The 18,387-nt window shown below is 34.7% G+C and overlaps 1 protein-coding gene across 1 annotated transcript; it reads right to left on the bottom strand.

The window, feature by feature from the left end:
* Nucleotides 1–115: 115 nt before the first annotated feature.
* Nucleotides 116–17,603, bottom strand: LOC137398850 (uncharacterized). The gene is made up of 7 exons (XM_068085024.1): nucleotides 16,954–17,603; nucleotides 10,259–10,392; nucleotides 9,039–9,111; nucleotides 3,951–4,120; nucleotides 2,957–3,034; nucleotides 1,585–1,716; nucleotides 116–174 (listed from the first exon to the last, which is right to left on the bottom strand). The coding sequence occupies exons 1-7, from the start codon at nucleotides 17,601–17,603 to the stop codon at nucleotides 116–118; spliced, it is 1,296 nt and encodes a 431-aa protein (XP_067941125.1).
* Between the last annotated feature and the right edge of the window lie 784 nt (nucleotides 17,604–18,387).

Genomic DNA, 18,387 nt, shown 5'->3' on the forward strand with positions numbered 1-18,387 from the left:
CTAGTTTTTCAGTCCTTCAGGAGATCATAATAAGTAGAATCACCATGTTTATAATTATTTATTTTACAATATTTGTCAATGGCTGGCTTTGTTGATACAATCAGGAAGTTGTGATCTATCTGTCGGAGATTGCTGGCCCCTTTCCATAGATGGCGTAGTTCATCACAAACATCCCTGCAGACAATAATATTTATGAGCCTCTGACCAGTACTTTTGGGTAACATACAAGCATTTAAAAACACAAAAAACTTTCATCATCGTGAGAACACTTTTATTTGCTCATACAATACATGCTCCTATAACATAAACCTCATTTAACGTAAGTTTTGCTTAATATAAAGTATTTGTTTAAGTTTTTGTTCTGTATTATGTAAGAAATTTCATATAATGGAAAGCGTCAAGTTGTTACAAGTTCTCAAATTCGATATGGATAATGAGGGCATCATGATAGTTGGCCTTGAAAATATCGTTTTCTTTCTTTCCACACTTGGGAGCAAAAACAGCATATAGGGGTATTTCTATTACATATACTAGTCCCTCGCTGTCTAAGCGTGCTGTGAGAGATCATCATGAGTGCTGATAAAGCAAATAATAAGCAGCGGCACAATTATTTAAAGGGGTTGATTGATGAAGGTGTTAAGGTAAGGCCACACTTATCGTGTAATTTCAACTAATCTGGGAAATTCCATTCGTACAAAATTTCTGACCTGCCACACGGAGTTTCCCCACCACGGATTTGTACGAAACTAACTTTCAACTAGCCAATCAGAACGCGGTGATAAATTGAAGCCGATTCCGTTTCAATCATTTGCTTCAGTACAAACATGCGCAAAAGAAAACGACCTTCAACATTCAACTAACCTTTTCAACCGACCAATCCAACAACGATTCGTAGGAATTTCTGACATTTCGTCCAATTCAGGATTCGTTCATCGTGCGCAACCAACGATGGACAAATTCGTCCAAATGACAATTCGTACAAATCGTTTCGTCCAAATTTCACCGATTTCGTTAAGTGTTTCGAAGTGTTAAGAGTGTTGGTCTACCAATCTGAAAGTCATGGCTTAGAGTCTCGTTTAAATTGATTTTTTATATTAACCCTAAACTCTGTCTTCGGAAAAACGGACGAACAGATAGACACCGCTCTCACAATAGTAAATTTATGTAGATTTTTGTTTAAATGTATATTTTATCGTAATTTTTTTCGTTGCGGTGTAGACCCAGCTGTTTGGAAACAAGCCAAAAGTCTATTTAAATTGGCATTGAAGACATGTGTACCCTTTAATGTTATCATGGACCATACGCCAAGTAAAAATAATACAAAAAAGAGAATTTCTCTTCACAAACCAATAATTCCACAGTTGCTATACTGTAATTAAATTGAAAAGTTATGTATAGTTTTTTTCTTATTTTCAGGGTCAAAGGGGTAAGTTGGGGATGATCTTGGAAAGAGTTATGCTATTTACATGTATTTTACTGTTCGTATGATGTAAAATCCGTATAGCGTGAACATTCTCGGAACGGATTATTTGCGTTGTGGGAGCATTTACTGTATTAATATTTTAGCAAGAGCAGGCAACTCACAGAGAACAAAAAGAGCACCAAGTATGGGGATGTAGAACCTTAGGTCTCCTGTATGCCTCAGCACCCATCTCGTCGTTCTGTTTACATACAGGTCGTCTTCTTCATCCTCCGAATCTGTGTCGTAGTCGTCACCTGTGTTTGTTAATAGATTGCTAGGCTACACTGTTGAAACATCTATGATGGTAGCTCTATGAAAAACGTCTTGCTAGTTAGTATTTTTCATCTAATAGTGTTGAACTCTCAGTTGTACATACAGTATTTAACTCTATGTGTTGAACTTACAGTATTTAACTCTATGATTTGTACTTACAGTATTTAACTCTATGATTTGTACTTATTGTATTTAACTCTATGATTTGTACTTACTGTGTTTAATTCTATGATTTGTGCTTACAGTGTTTAAAATCTATGATTTGTACTTACAGTATTTAACTCCATGATTTGTACTTGCTGAATTTAACTCTATGATTTGTACTTACAGTATTTAACTCTATGATTTGTACTTACAGTATTTAAAATCTATGATTTGTACTTACAGTATTTAACTCTATGATTTATACTTACTGTATTTGACTTTATGATTTGTACTTACGGTATTTAAAATCTATGATTTGTACTTACAGTATTTACCTTAATGATTTGTACTTACAGTATTTACCTTTACAATTTGTACTTACAGTATTTAAAATCTATGATTTGTACTTACAGTATTTAACTCTATGATTTCTACTTACAGTATTTAACTCCATGATTTGTACTTACAGTATTTAACTCTATGATTTGTATTACAGTATTTAACTCTATGATTTGTACTTACAGTGTTTAAAATCTATGATTTGTACTTACAGTATTTAACTCTATTATTTCTACTTACAGTATTTAACTCCATGATTTGTACTTATATTATTTAACTCTATGATTTGTACTTACAGTATTTAACTCCATGATTTGTACTTGCTGTATTTAACTCTATGATTTGTACTTACAGTATTTAAAATTTATGATTTGTACTTACAGTATTTACCTCTACAAGTTGTACTTACAGTATTTAACTCTATGATTTGTACTTACAGTATTTAACTTTATGATTTGTACTTACAGTATTTAAAATCTATGATTTGTACTTACAGTATTTACCTCTACAAGTTGTACTTATAGTATTTAACTCTATGATTTGTACTTACAGTATTTACCTTAACGATTTGTACTTACAGTATTTACCTTTACGATTTGTACTTACAGTATTTAAGTCTATGATTTGTATATACAGTAGTTAACTACATGATTTGTATTTACAATGTTTAATTCTATCAGTTTTACCGATAATTTCTTGAATGAGTGACTTAATGTTTCCATGGTAATAGGTTCTCACCGTGGCAACACAAGGTGTCATCTTCCCTTCGGTTAGAGTGCCTCTTTGTTTTCGTCATCTCTGCCACATAGTGTGGATCTGTAGAGATTACCAACTCATGAATGTGAAAGTAAAGACTCCAGTTCAATTACTATAACAACTCTTTCATCCAACCATAAACATAAGTAGTACTAGCACGCTGAAATCATTTGATTTTTCATTTATAAAAAATATACACACTATCAGGCTCAGTCCACACCTACAATTGTTGCTTTAGTCACTTCTAAAACATCACATGAAGGAGTGAAAAAACTATATTTAATGTTTGTTTTTTATTGAACTCTACAAGTTGGTACTTCTAAGTAGTATACCGGTCAAAAGAAATTGTGCTATCTTAAGTACGTTCACAGCCGGTTGAAAGTTGTTAATACTGTCTAGATCAGGGGGCATTTATGCTGGTTTATGCAGGTTAAACAAGTGTTATTGTCAGATGCCACCTGTAGTGCCCTGTCATTATAGTGTGCTTGGAAGATGAAACTAGGAAACCAAAGTGAACAGCTGACAGCAGTATTGGCACTATGATAGGCTGCGTCACAGCAGTAGCTTGTGGGAATAAAATAGGAGACTATAAAATTAACCATCTAACCTGAATCTAACCTGTTAGATTTAGGTAATTCCAAGAATTATCTAAAAAAACTGGATTATCTAAAGTAAGGGATAATCTAAAAGGAGGCAGTATCTAAAACAATAAAATAATAATGGGTTATCTTGATTTTTTTTCACTTCACTTCCCAGAGCTGGGTTGTACATGTATGTGTATTTCTTTTTACTGTAATTGCTGCAAGCTCCATTGCAAGATTTTTGTATTTTCGTTTTATATTAAAATTCAAACCGCTCTGACCTAAACCATTCCTCCAGGCACTACATAATATCGCAAATTTATGCTACACTAATTTAGGCTGTCATACTTGCAAAATGAATATTTTCATCAATATATTTTGATATAGTTACATACCAGCCAAGCCCATGTTTTCAGGAAACCGGTCCTGTACGTGTCTAGGGTTGCACTGCCTCACCACACATGGGTTGCCAAACCAGTCTGGAAGATTTCTGGCTTTATGCTTCTCATGGTTAGAAGGCCCACTCGTACAGACAAGAGTCTTACCTTGGCATCTCAATTTTTCCCTGTAAAAGAACACATGATTGTGTTGTGGCTATAAAAGCTATAATTTCTCAGAATACAAGTTGTTCAAAGGATTAGGAAGAAATTCTTTTAACGATATGTACTGTTAAGTCTTTCTATTTGTAAAAGATACCATCTGATCTCTATAGATTCTTTGTTTAGGACAAAATGCATGAGGTGAGAAGCTATGGTTCAACCCTCTGCTCCTGCTAATCTTTTTTCTATATGTAGTATAACGTTTTGTTGACAGTGGTAAACATCAAAAAATGAGGTTTTTCATTGTATGCCAAGAGAAAGAAAACAAAATGAAAAGATTTTTTTCATTTTGTTATTTTTTTATTGAGCAAACTGAACAGACTTGTTTGAAAAGTTGTAATTTAATAATATTGTTTGAAAAGTTGTAATTTGATAATATTTCAGAGGAGTAGAGATAGTAAATTGTATCTTGTAATATCAGAAAGTTGGATGTAGTTTGCTAGTATTAGGAAATACAAAACGATGTTTATCATATATGTTTGAAGAATAAACACAAAAAGTTTTGGGCATAGTTAACGCAGTGTTGTGAAACGTGTCACACAAATGTAAAAGCAAGCAAGCTTGGGATAAGGAAATACGTTCAAAGATTTTGTGATGGGATGGGTCAAAGTCTGCTCAGTTATACATATAACAGCTAGCAATAGATCAATCACTTAGAGGTCTTTATGACACTAGGGGCTGGGGTTCAATCCTCTGCTACTGCTGATCCTTTTGTGTGCTGGCATCACGACTCACAATTGACAGCCCAAAAAGGTGATCATCATGTGACATCCGCAGCCGGTTGATGGAGTCGATGTCGGCTCGGAGCACCAACCCTAACCTAATAGTTGAAATTTTTACATGAAAGACTCACTAGTCTATCACTATTAGATATAGTCGTTGCATATGTAATACCTTTAGACATAACCCTTGCCTCCCTACTAGATATTAGAAATAATTGACCTTAAAATTAGAAATAACACGACGATCACACCTCTAATTGCTAGTAGATATGACCGTCGCATCCCTACTAGCTATTGGTATGACCATCGCATCTCTACTAGCTATTGGTATTACCGTCACATCCTTACTAGCTATTGGTATGACCATCACATCCCTCCTAGTTAATAGACATGTTGCCAATTACCTACTAGCTATTCGATATGCTCCTTGCAGCTCTACAGTGATTTTTCACCATTATTGAATCTATATCCTGAAGTTACTGGCTATCAGTAAGCACCAACCTTTTATCGAAAAACTTCCTATACTGCTCAGTTCTTGCATTTTTGTTCCCTCGTCTTACTGTACCGCCAGCCATTGCTTGAGCACATGTATAAAAGGACAGGTTGTCTACCCTTGTGTAGGCGTGTTTTAACGATATTCTATATAGCGCTGAGCCAGCCAGCTATTGCATTTGGCTCTAAAATATTACATAAATTACAACACGCTCAACAATAAGTAAGCCATATTCAAGCATTCAACAATGTGTGTATGTTTTTAACGCTTGCCTAATCATTTGCAAGGTACGACAAGAAGTGAGTGTTTATGACTGACACATTTTTAAACAAAGGCTCTTAATCTGCAATTGCTGGTAGTGCAGCAGTTTTTACTAACTAGTGAAGTGATTTATAGTACATGAATAGCTATTATTAGATAATACAGGGCAAGGCTCAGTTTGAAGCCATGATTGGAGGTTTGGAAAAAAGATTGCATTATACGGGATTAGAACTCGTAGCATTCATCTTCGCAGACCAACATTAGCACCTGTGCTAATCAACCTCTATTTGGAATAGTTGTGCACACACTTATTCTGTTTACTTTGTTGGCACACCTGACAATTTCTTATGACACACGAGAGTGTAGGGTACTAGTGCTGTTTGTAGGCAGTGTACAGTACGGTGCAGTGTATGGTACAGTGTACGGTGCAGTGAATGGCAGTTTGTAGGTTACAAGGCAGTGTATTACAAGTAGGAGAAATTGGACCCTGTGCAAGTGGCCAAAGAAACAAAGACAATATGCCATAGGCAGAGGGGACCAAAAGTGAGGAAGACATAAGAGGGAAGAGTATCTATTATATGTCGCTTGTGCTGATTGACACCAACACTTAGATTTCGATAGTGGAACTTACATTAACTGATGATTTTCACTGTTACCACTATTTCATTTGGTCAGGTATATTATCACAGATACTGTATTGTACTTCATGAAGTTATTTGAACTTTGGGGTATGTCTATAATAATAGAGTTCAAGGTTTATTATTGTCAATGCTGCTCCCGCCCTTTCATTGAGATGTATACCAAATACCCTACAGGATGAAATTATTCGATGGACTTAATAATTTGTGAATTCGCGTACAGTCTATTCCGCGAATTATTAAAATCCGTGAATAATTAATTTTACTTTTTAATACAAGGGAGAATAACTACTACCTCAAATTAAAAACTAGCCGCTATGCAAAGTTAGCAAACGTAGCTGAGTTCCAAACTCTTTTAAAATCATCGCCGAGGCCTCGAGTTAAGCCCATTGCCAACACATCACATGCCTTTACAAAGTTTTTCAAGGTTGTCACAAGTTTTTCGGCATGGCGTCGAAAAGATCTTTCCTGCAATTTTTACGTTAAAAAAACTCATAACTTACCACAAGTTGTTGGCTCACTAAAGGTCTTCAAATCGATGAACATTTGTAAAAAGCCTCTGGATGCAGCCAAAAATTTATAGCTTAGCATGAACGACATAAATTTCTCAGCTAAATAGAAACTTTAACAATGAATTAATTAAACGATTAATTTATTCGCAAGTGCGTTCATCCGTGAATAATATAGTCCGTGGATATGCATGAAAAAGCAATTTTCGCGAAATTTAACTCCGCAAATAATTTTATCCTGTAGGATAATCGTCAGATACCCACAACTCCTAGACATAGTTCCCTTCTACTATCTCCCACTCACAAGGACGATGCGCTATGATTAACCTGAAATAAAAAATTAACAAAAAACCACATGTTATGATTCCACAAACACATTGAAGCTTGGCAATCTTTATCTTCGCTGTAATAAAAGTCTCGTCTGTCTGTCTGTCCACAAACAGGGTTAGAGTTTCAGATAAAGGATTCCAATAGAAGGGATAAAAATTCTTGAATTTTAACTTCATTGACAGACACTCTAGCACCTGTATTTAATATTAACTACACTGCAAATATGCTATAGGTTCCTCCCTTTCGTCCTTCCGTAGCCACAGAGAAAAGTTGAGATAAAAGAATGCTATAAGCAGGGTTCGAACTCTCACCATTCAGCTTTGTGGACCAACACTGTAACGCGTATGACAATCTGGTATTCTATAATTAATGTGTGCTTTATCAGCACACCTGATTATCTCTTACATCAGACTAGACTACTAGGGTCCACGATTATAATTTATTCCAAGATAATATATTATAATATAGCATGTCATGATACAATATCATAGTTGAGGCACACCAAGGGAAAAGGGCCCATTTGATACTATTGAAGAAATTAGGGTTTGTTACCATCTGATAGAGAATTTTCTGCTGATTCCAATAATATATAACATTTTATTATTCTGACCGTTATGAGTGAGTTTATTGCAGGAAAACGGTCACAAGACTAGCTATTTTGGTAAAACAATGATTTGAGAAATCGAAGTTTTTACTTTTGAGCAATTCTTTATGCAGAAATTTGAAGAGAACATGTCAAAGAACCTTATTGTGTAAGAATACAAAAACAGTGTGTGAAATGGTTTTCCAACTTTGGAAGCCTCTAGACAAATCAACAAAAGTATCAAATGGGTTTTCCCCATGGGTTTTCCCCATGGGTGTGCCTCAAATTATGTGACGTAAAACATTATAGTATAATCAAATAAAACACTCTAAGACATAATACGATACAATAGACTATATTATAACATAAGATACATCTATTACAACATAATTTAATGCAGTTTAGTATAACCAAATATAATAAATACTCTATAATATAATATGGAAATATATTAATTTATATAATATACAAAATGTAATAATATAATAGTTTTAACCAGTATGCAAGAATTTTATTATCTTCAATTTCACATATTCTACATTTCAAACATTTTAAAGCCACTGCGGTACCAGCCGTTCGTTTTATTAGCATCGTAAGTGGAGTGGTTACCTACTCAAAATAGCTCTTCCAGAGACCAGCCTACCTTTTTTGGTTGTCTACCCCAAAAGACATAAAGATGAACTTGAATAAAAAAATTTCTAGTTTTCATCAATAGTACCGGTATTATTCTATCATTTGCGATCGTTTTCCAAGGTTGAAGTGATCTGACTGCCAGGATGTTTCAAGATTAAATCAACAAAACTTGATTGGAGTTAAAACAGTCAGAAGAAAAAAAACCGCTCAGAAGAAAGGTACGCGGGAAAGGACACGACTAGTTGCTATTGTTGATTCGAGTTGCAACATTATGCGTCTTTGTTCTGGTGGTTTCTTTGCAACTATAAATGTCATAATCTCATTTTCGCTTGAATTGATCGTTTAAACCCAGTTCAAGTTTGGTCAATTTTTTCTTGAAACACCCTGGCAGTCAGATCACCTCAAACATTAAAAACAGTCACAAATGATAGAAAAATAACGATAATTTCTGATAAAATCTGCTGGAATAGTATTGAATTTCATTCTTAAACTTAACAAAAGTCTAGTAAACTTGTCAACAAGATTGCTATAGGTACTTCATATTACTGACATTAGAAGTTTGTAGCTGAATTGCATTTAACATACAAACGTGTAAGTACATTTAACATACGTAAGTTGCTCAGACTCACTTGTGGTTTCTGGATAGAAAAAATATTTGAAACGAGTTCATTTCGCGCCTCACACAAGAGAGACTAGGCTGACAAGACAAGGTTACATGAGGATGCAGGCGTTTTCACACTCTCCAGAGTTGCATTCTCCTGAACACTTTTGTTTTGGAGGACATTCTCCTGCAAATGAAACAGTTTACAAGATTGAAGTAGCCTGTTGATGGTGATGTCATCATCAGCTTGTTGTCTAATCTAAGGTATCGAGACCATCTTTAGAGCCTCTCAGTTTTCAAATTTGTTTGTTGAAGCTTTAAAAGGTTTAAAATAAACAACGCAAATAATAGAATGTATTAAAGTACACGGGTTGCAAATATACAGACAATCAAAACTGGGTCTTAGTTCATCTAATACTATGACTAAAGTCTAGCTAGTATTAATATTATATATAGCTATTATATACTATATATATTATATATAGCTAGTATTACTATTTATTATTGCTAAAGTCTATACTAATATTATTGACTATTGTAAGTCCTCATGCTCAAGCCGCATGGCTTGTGCTCAAAAACAGATGACTCACGAAAGAAAAAATAATCCTCCAACAAGCCGCGTATGCTCACGGACCGCGGCTAATGACTGAGGTTTTGTCATCCTTGACCCCCCTTCAAGAGCGAAAGTGTTAAGACAGGTTTCGCTAAACCCTCGTCCTCTTGAATAAGAAACCAGGCTACATCAGTACACGTGAAAAGAATTTTCTTTTACTTCCAAGTTCGAACTAAAATTCCTAAACCCTTGCATCAATAACTTATTTGCCATGTCTCAGCTAGATTTTTATTGCACTGTTAGAGAGCTTCACGTTTATAGAAAGATGCCGGTCAAGAATGAAAAGGTGTTAATTACCTATGACTGTGGTGAGTTAAACATGAGCGATAAATTCTTCTTTATTCTAAAGTATTCCATAAACATGACCTTGAAACTAAACGAGTAGGTCGCCAAAACCCCATACATAAAAGTGTATCATGACTGCGATTCTATGGTTATAGCGTGGAACTGAGCAGAGACCGCATTTATCGAGAAGCCGCCCTGAGCCCCACGTACATTTTAAAAACTTGACTTTAGCCGCGGCCTATGACCTTGAACCAGAAGCCACACCCAACGTCAGGCCGCGCGGCTTGAGCATAAGGACTTACGGTAAAGCACTCTAAATGCTGCCAATAAATACAGATCTGCCGTCAATAGATAATAAATTATTAGCAAGACCACGAATTAAGCGTTGTTTGACAAAAAAAACTATTAGTTATCTCCACCTGTCGTCTTAACTCACCAATCAAAACCGTACACGCATCTTCACAGACTTCGGCATCATCGCAAAAATCTTTTTCTTCATCATCTTCGTTGTTAATCCTTAAATTCTTTCTTTCACACGGCTGGCAGTAGTCGGGGTCGTCTTGCACCGTTCTAAAAGTTGTGAAACATACAGCTGTCTGTTTTGTTTTGATGTAGCTAAGCTATACAATATAATCTAGAGGAAAGTTATGCTAGCAATTAAATAAAATAAAGGCAGTAAATAAAAATAAATAAATAAAAATATTAGGTAAATAAAAATGCTTATATACTAATGAATGTAGAATATAGATGATAGAAGTGTTTATATACCAATAAATGTAGAATATAGATGATAGAAGTGTTTATATACCAATGAATGTAAAATATAGATGATAGAAGTGTTTATACACCAATAAATGTAAAATGTAAATGGTAGAAGTGTTTATATACCAATGAATGTAAAATATAGATGGTAGAAGTGTTTAAATACCAATAAATTTAAAAGGTTAGGAACACATTCTATTATTCTATTATTGTATTTTAGCTGTATCACCATTTTTTATCCAACTCTGACATAATGAATGTTTAAAGCGGTTTTTCAAAAATAATTTCATTGTTTTATTTATTTATTTGTTGGTAGACTATTTTGTCGTAAATAATAATATAGTGCAATATAATACATTTATATGTATTATATTGCACTATATTATCGTTTCATGTTGCAATATAGAGACTGCATATACTTAAGTTCTTAAGTAAGCTAGTAACTCTTAATTCCTAGTTTAATTGATTTGTAATTCTTAGCTTTTAATATAGTAATAAAAGGTATAACATAGGTTTACTAGTAAATAAATCCAGTATTATGATTCACTTTAAATGGTAGGCTTGCTAGTAATTGTAGGTTGTATATATATGTATATATTTCTCAGAGTATGTAGATCTGTGGATCTGTGTGTCATTCTGGTTATAGATCTTAAACTCTTGATATTAAAATTCTGCGCTCTGATGGATTTGAACTTGTGACGAATACAGCAAACGCATCAACAAGTTTATTATCCAGACGCTTGACCACTGAGCTAGAATGGCATAGCGATCTAGACGTTTTCATATATCGTATACATCATGCGCTTGCAAATTATTTTAGCCTTGCGTCCACGAGCTACGATGCCTCTGCTCAGAAATATTAGGAAATTTTAAATGTGCAGTGGCTTGAAAACTTTTAGAGTTGTTTTATTTATTTTTAATTTAGTTGTCCTGCACAAAACATTTTCTTCGTCGCATGAAGTTTGAAAGTTACAGTTGTTTAACAAAGTTTGAAAACCTTTACAGTTGTTTTTATTTTCTCTTTTAATTTATTTCAGCCATGCAAACTTTTCTCAGGATATGTAGTTTGAAAGTTAAAATGGCAAATTTGGTTATATTTTAAATACAAATCAATTTTCTTTCCAAAGACTTTTTTATTCTCCGAGCGACGTCGGGTAGCGCAGCTAGTTGTACTATATAGACGTTATAAGCCTATAGTCTGCTAGTTTCTTGTGCTAGTGGACAATGCTTGTTTATCGCCTAAAATTAGATTGCATTTATAGGAGATAACTAATCTTCAAAGAACATAGTGTATGATATCACATGATGTTATATTGTATTGCATGCTTACATATTGTATTACATTGTAATTATATTATACTTATATTATATTGTTGTATTATATATATATAATGAAATATATATCATTACATATATATATATTAGATATATTATGTAGATATATATATATTACATATTTTTATTATTATTATATTACTTGTATTATATCTTATATTATTGTATTATATTATATTCAACTATAGTACAATAAGTTATATTATAGCTTTGTGGCTCATTTTTGAGAGCATACAGACGTTAATAATAGCTTTATAATAATATGGCATATAACACTTATCTACTAACAACTGTTATAGGTATCATGGCATAATCTCAATCATATATATTTTCTAGTTTTTATAAGCTAGGTTTAATATAGACAGTATATTTCTTCATGTTCTGCTGAATATGAAAGATAGACATACAGTGGAGCACATCTGGTACATTGTCCTTCAATCATCATATGGAACTTTTTCTGACAAGTTCTATTACAGACACAGGCTGGCTTTGGGTTGCATGGATCTTCATGACCGTCTCCTAAGCACGGCTTTTCACAGTTTTTGGAACAAGTAGAATTGATTGTTTGCTCTTTGATCAAATTAGATAACAATGGGGGAGGTGGTAGACATGGCCCGTCTTTCTGCTTAACACTGCAATTTCAGAACTCAAAAGATGCACTATTTTATCATCATTAGAAGTCGTTCACTTCTACGACACTAATAAGCTGCATACTTCGTATACCAGATTTTTCAATAACATTATTTTCGCTATATTTAATTTTTTTTATAATTGAACTCTAAAGTTATGTTTCAGAAAAGTATTTTTAGATTTTTTACTAAAATTAAAAACTTTACCTTTAAAAAACCTAATTTAAATTTTTTATTAAAAAAGATTTACTTTTTTTGCTAAAAGAAATTTGGGCTTTATGCTATTTTACTTCAGGCTTCAAAAATTTTACTCCTTGTTTCTCTCATATGAAACTTTTGGGATGTGTATACATACTAATAAAACTTGGATTGTATAATCTTGTTTGAAACTGCCGCACTGTTAAAACAATACAGGGGATTGAGGTGCTTCATAAAAGATTGCCTGCTACAGGTCTTGAACTCATACCATACAGCTTACTAGAACAACACTATTAATTAACTAAATTACTATAAGTAATACTAAACACTACACCACTTCACTAATTGAATGCCTTATACATCTTTACTATAATAAGAGTGGTGTTCCATGACACTAAAAGCTTCACACGTGAAGATAGAGTTATAGGAGCAGACTGCCAAAGCTCCATGAGTTACCTACAGCTTATTTAATGTGCAAAAGCCGGTGCATGCCAAGCATTGATGGACTTCATTGGCAATTTTATAACTTGTGTTTTTCATAAAAATGCATCATGATTTACCAGATCAGAAACTCAAGAATTTAGTTTTGCAAAAACGAGTTTGAAATAAAACTATTTGAAATGAGATTATTGCCAATAAATTAATTGGCAATTCTTTTCATCGGAGGACAGGGTGATGTGAGAAAAAAACATCATTAAAACTGACAGCTGAAATCTAAGTAAATATTTACAAACTAAACTTTTTATAAATAAATTTGTTTCCGTATTTGGTTTACCTAAGTGAGGTAGTAATGTCTACTTAAAGTCGGGTCTCCTACTAGAGACCTGGGATTCACACTTTGTCGCCGTTTGTCAGCGTTTCCCTTTCGGCGTTCATTGTCGATTATGTGAATCGTGAATTGATGGCATCGATGAAGCATCGCGGACATGTTGGGAAATTTAGCAGCTGTCAAACTTTCCCAATGCTGTGCCGAGCATTGACGACTGCCTTTCAAATGTGAACCATTTCGACGATGATAATTCATGGTCATGGATAACGTGATTTATTCATATCCGCTTATAATAGTCGCTGCGGGACTAGTTTTTGATTCCCACCTGCAAAAACGAAGAGGTTTCTTCGCGAAAATTTAAAAAGATAAATGTCATCGAGTATTTCCTGATGCAAACGCGGATGGGTTTTGTGATAATGTGAACATTGTTATCACCGATGATCCATATAGTATTGTGGCATCAACCCTGAAATACGGCAATATAGTGTGAACCAGCTTTTAGCCGCTCCCAATAACTCACTTTTCTGCAACTGACTTGTGTTGACCGTTGCTGCTATTTGAACACGCCACATGCAAGGTGCAGGTGCTATTACACCCAATGCTTGATTGACTACCGGAACTACAGTTTTTGTATGTGTAAAGCTTGCCTAGATTCCAGCCAGTCTGTGACCTGGTTCTAATCTATTTGCTTAACTTACTGCTTCAACTCAATGTGTGTTTGAAATTACAAGTGGTCATAGCATTAATGTGTGATATATTCATAGCATTCATATAATCATAGCACATCGTACAAGTGTACATCACAGTGTACAACAGGGTACAACACAGTGTACTACACAGTGTACAATAGTGAACAACAGTGTACGACAGTGTATGACACAGCCGTAGCTACCCTAGATTTCATAGACAAGCATCGCCTTATATGCGTGTATTCCGCAGCTGGCTGACACCAGTTGGCTGGCGGTATGCTCGAAGGGCGTGTATTCTACTTGGCTTCCTGGCATCAGTAGTGGCTTGGCTGTGCCTACCATGTATGTCAACACTTTTCTATCTCATCTCCAGAGGGGAGATATTTTTCCACTTTTTTGTTTTTTTTTCCAGTAAAAATGGTATATATACTGTATTTAATAGTTCACTGAGCACATTAGAATATGTGCCGCTGCCAGGTAAGTGAAAAAAGAACATTTATTATTTAACTAAGCTCCACCAGTTTATAAGCCACTGATATACACCGCTGCCGTGATGCAGTTAATCAGCAAGTTTGGAAGCATTTCGGCGATGGCAATTCGCCGAAATCAATAGCGTGATTTCTTCATATCCATTTATGATAGTCGCTGTGGGAATATTTTTTTATTCCAGCATTCAAAAACAAGGAGGTTTCGTTAAAAAGTTATACAAAAAAATGAGAGCATTACACTATTCAGTTTTTGCTGATGCAAACGCCGGATGGGCTTGTGGTAGTGTGAGCATTGTTATCATCATGAATGCCACGACATGGTGATATAGTGTGGACCAGTTTTGATGCCTTGATGTTTTCTTTTATTCTCCATCAAATAGCCAGAAGGTAAGTGTTTAAAAGGCTTGTTCTCACAACACAAAATTTTGAAACCAAATAATAATGAAAAGCTGTCAGGAGGCAAGGAGTACATTGCCTTTTAAGTTTAGATGAAGTCAACTGAATAATGTGCAAGTGTATAGAACTCTCTCCGTGGCAACCGCAACAAAGAAAACATTAACTGCTGACCCCGGTTTAGCATCTGACCCAGGATATTCCGGGAAGCAGTAATTCTCTCTTTACCCTGATCAACCGAGGTTCCAAGTGGGTGCAGTTTAGACATAGTTTACAGTGTCTTGTAATTTCGTAAGAAAATAGTAGTTTTATTTAATGCTTGGACATTTTAGGAACAGATTACCTCAGGTTCTATGTGTCTGTTGGGCACTATGCCATTTTTATTCACATATTAAAAAGGGCTAGGCTACGAGCAGTTGGCGGCCATTTTGTTTGCTATCAGTAATTATGAAAAGCCGTTTTTAAATGCCTCTCGCATTGCTATTAGCTCTGGTGATAAAACTAATTAGATGACGATAGATATAAAGATCAAGACATCTTCGATGGTCATCTATAAGAGCAAGGTAAGTACACGTCTTAGTAACTAGGGGAAATAAGAAAATAATGTAGCTGACCAAAATATTTTTGTATTATCGTTTCCATAGCAAGGCAACAACTGTCAATCAAGCAAAATGAATTGTAACATTTACAGTATGGCCAGTTCCAGTTCGGCTGATGATTTACTCAATGTATAGGATAATTTTGCCTAGAATTATTCCAGAATTTTGTATGAGGTAGAAATAACAATCCTGCTTATAGAACTAGGAGTAGTAGTTGCAGTGGTATTAGTAGAATCAGTTGCATGCATGAAACATTAAATATAATGATTCCTTACATTTATCATTGCAGTAAGAGAGCATGTAGCTAGTTCAGGACTAACCGACCATAGACCAACAGCCTCAACACTACAGGAAAATCATGATAGCGATCGAGACATGGGTGTGGACATAGCACAGCCATAGTACCCTGGCATACTGAGCATGATTTGCAATGAATGTGTTTGCTTAAATCTATTAATTGTAACTCTAAGAACAATTCAATAAGTAAAATTACTAATTTTAATATTTTAACATTATGCTGTCAATTATGTCTGAAAGATGTGATAACTCTGCTAATTGTCCATTTGAAGTTTTTGTACTAATTTCTTTGTATCTTTTGATTTAAAATATATTTTGATGTGATTTTTTGTGAGCTTATTTGAAACATATTCAAGCAGTATCTCACAAAGTTTCATTGTGATATTGCATTTTGAAAAAGCATATCACACTTGCCAAACTTGGCATACATGAAGCTCTGTACGAAGTCTTATGTTATATCCAGGATGCTATACAGAGTTCAGAAAAAATATAGCTAAACATGCATTATGGTCTGGTAGAAAAATATGTCAGCTTCCTAATGCAAAAAACTAAAACAAAATCGGACAATCCTAAACCATGCAATCACGGTTTTAATGCAAACTTGTCTTGATACCGACATTGCATGAAAGATTAACTAGTCATAGCAGGACACTTGAAGCATTCATAATTAGACTGGAAAGGGTTAACTTAGCTGAGTCATTATTATTACCTTTGTGTGGAAAAAACTTTTTTACTCGCTTTCTATTACAGGCTCGTAAAGATCAGCTATAATGAATGCCAAAAGGCTGTATCGTGGAGGTGACAGTCAAATAAAAGGTGGCACTGTTATTTTTTAACCCTTTTTGTTCAAATAGAGTTGGTACTCTAATAAAAGTTGTACGATAACTTAAAAATAAATGCAGATTCATTTTATTGAAAATATTTAGACTTATCCTAAATTTTAATGGAAAGGTCTTATGAGTAAACACTTACTGGCACTCTTCGTCACTGAAGTTTTCTTCGTCAGAAGCCTCATCAGCAGCCTCATCAGCAGCTTCGTCAGCAGCCTCATTTTGCTGCCAGTACTTTCTCTCATTTTCTTCTTCTTCACTGTTCAATTCACCCTCTAAGTCATCGACGTATTTTTCTTTATCCATCAACTCTACCGCTTCGTCAGATTCTCCATTCTCTGGTGGGAGTGTCTCCATGCTAGCACTTTTTTCTGGAGGACTTTTTAGCGCTGGTTCCTTGTTCTTTTTTCTTCTTGATACACTGCTGTCAGACTTAGCTTTAGAACGGGATTTGCCAGAAACCTTTTTTGAATGTCTTGCGGAGCGAACTCGCCTCACCCGTTTAAGTTGTCTGCTCCTTCTCTGTTTTTTTGTACGAGTACTTGGCTTTTTATTTCTGCTGATCGATCTGGTCTTAGATGGCGATCGTCGGCTGGGCTTTGGCTTTCTTTGCTTAGTCACCGATTTCTTTTGGGAAACTTTATTAGCCAGCTCTGAAGTATCCATCACCGTTACCTTGCATTCACAGTCATACTCTTTGGTCTTCTCTGAGTTGTTTTGGTTAACCATGTGGTCTCCAGCACTACATGGCACACAACTATCGTCCACTAATGGAGATTCGTCTGTTTCCATTTCTTCTTCCTTAATACAAATTTTACTTAAAATTGAACCTTGTCTTCTTATTTGTTTCAGCCCTGCGCTAAATTGTCAAATATTAGATTTTCAACTAGATTTGTTTAGAAAGTAAGTTCAATTGATAACCTCCAACCATGTTTTAAGAACCCAAGGTCAAAATTAAAATGTATAGCATTTTGATTCAAGTATTTAAAAGTCTTCACATATTCCAAGTTGTAGCATAATTGTGTTTAAACTATTGTTACAGCAATGAATCACTGTTGCCATTAGTTTTTCAACATGTTCTATTATATTGATAAATTCTTTATGAATTTGTCAATAAAATAAAAATATAATACATTAACTCTTCAATTTTTCTGTCGATGCAAACTCAAAACAGATTTAGTTATGGTATCGATCACTTGAAATGTCAATTGCTAGTACCTACCGACTCTCCGTCTACACTCATGTCTTCTTCGCTGTCTGACCAGTTCATCTCTCCTGTATCTTCATCAAAGACACAGGAATCCGTTGGCAGACAATCACATGGTATTCGCTTCCTACAACATCTTGGGCAGCGTTTTGGACACTTGTCACATGTGCACCTATGGCAGAGATATTAAATACACCTGCTGACACCTGTTAATAGTCATTAGTTGTAGAGAAAGTTAAGTTCAAACACTCATAAGCTTTAAAGCATGACTAAAATTAAACAATTTTGACCTACTTTTACATGTTTTCAGTGAGGTGAGCCTTGTTGGAGTCGAGACTAATTTGGGTCATTAAAGAGAAGGATTTGAAG

The sequence above is a fragment of the Watersipora subatra genome, chromosome 6 (genome assembly GCF_963576615.1).
Source record: "Watersipora subatra chromosome 6, tzWatSuba1.1, whole genome shotgun sequence".
Taxonomy (NCBI): domain Eukaryota; kingdom Metazoa; phylum Bryozoa; class Gymnolaemata; order Cheilostomatida; family Watersiporidae; genus Watersipora; species Watersipora subatra.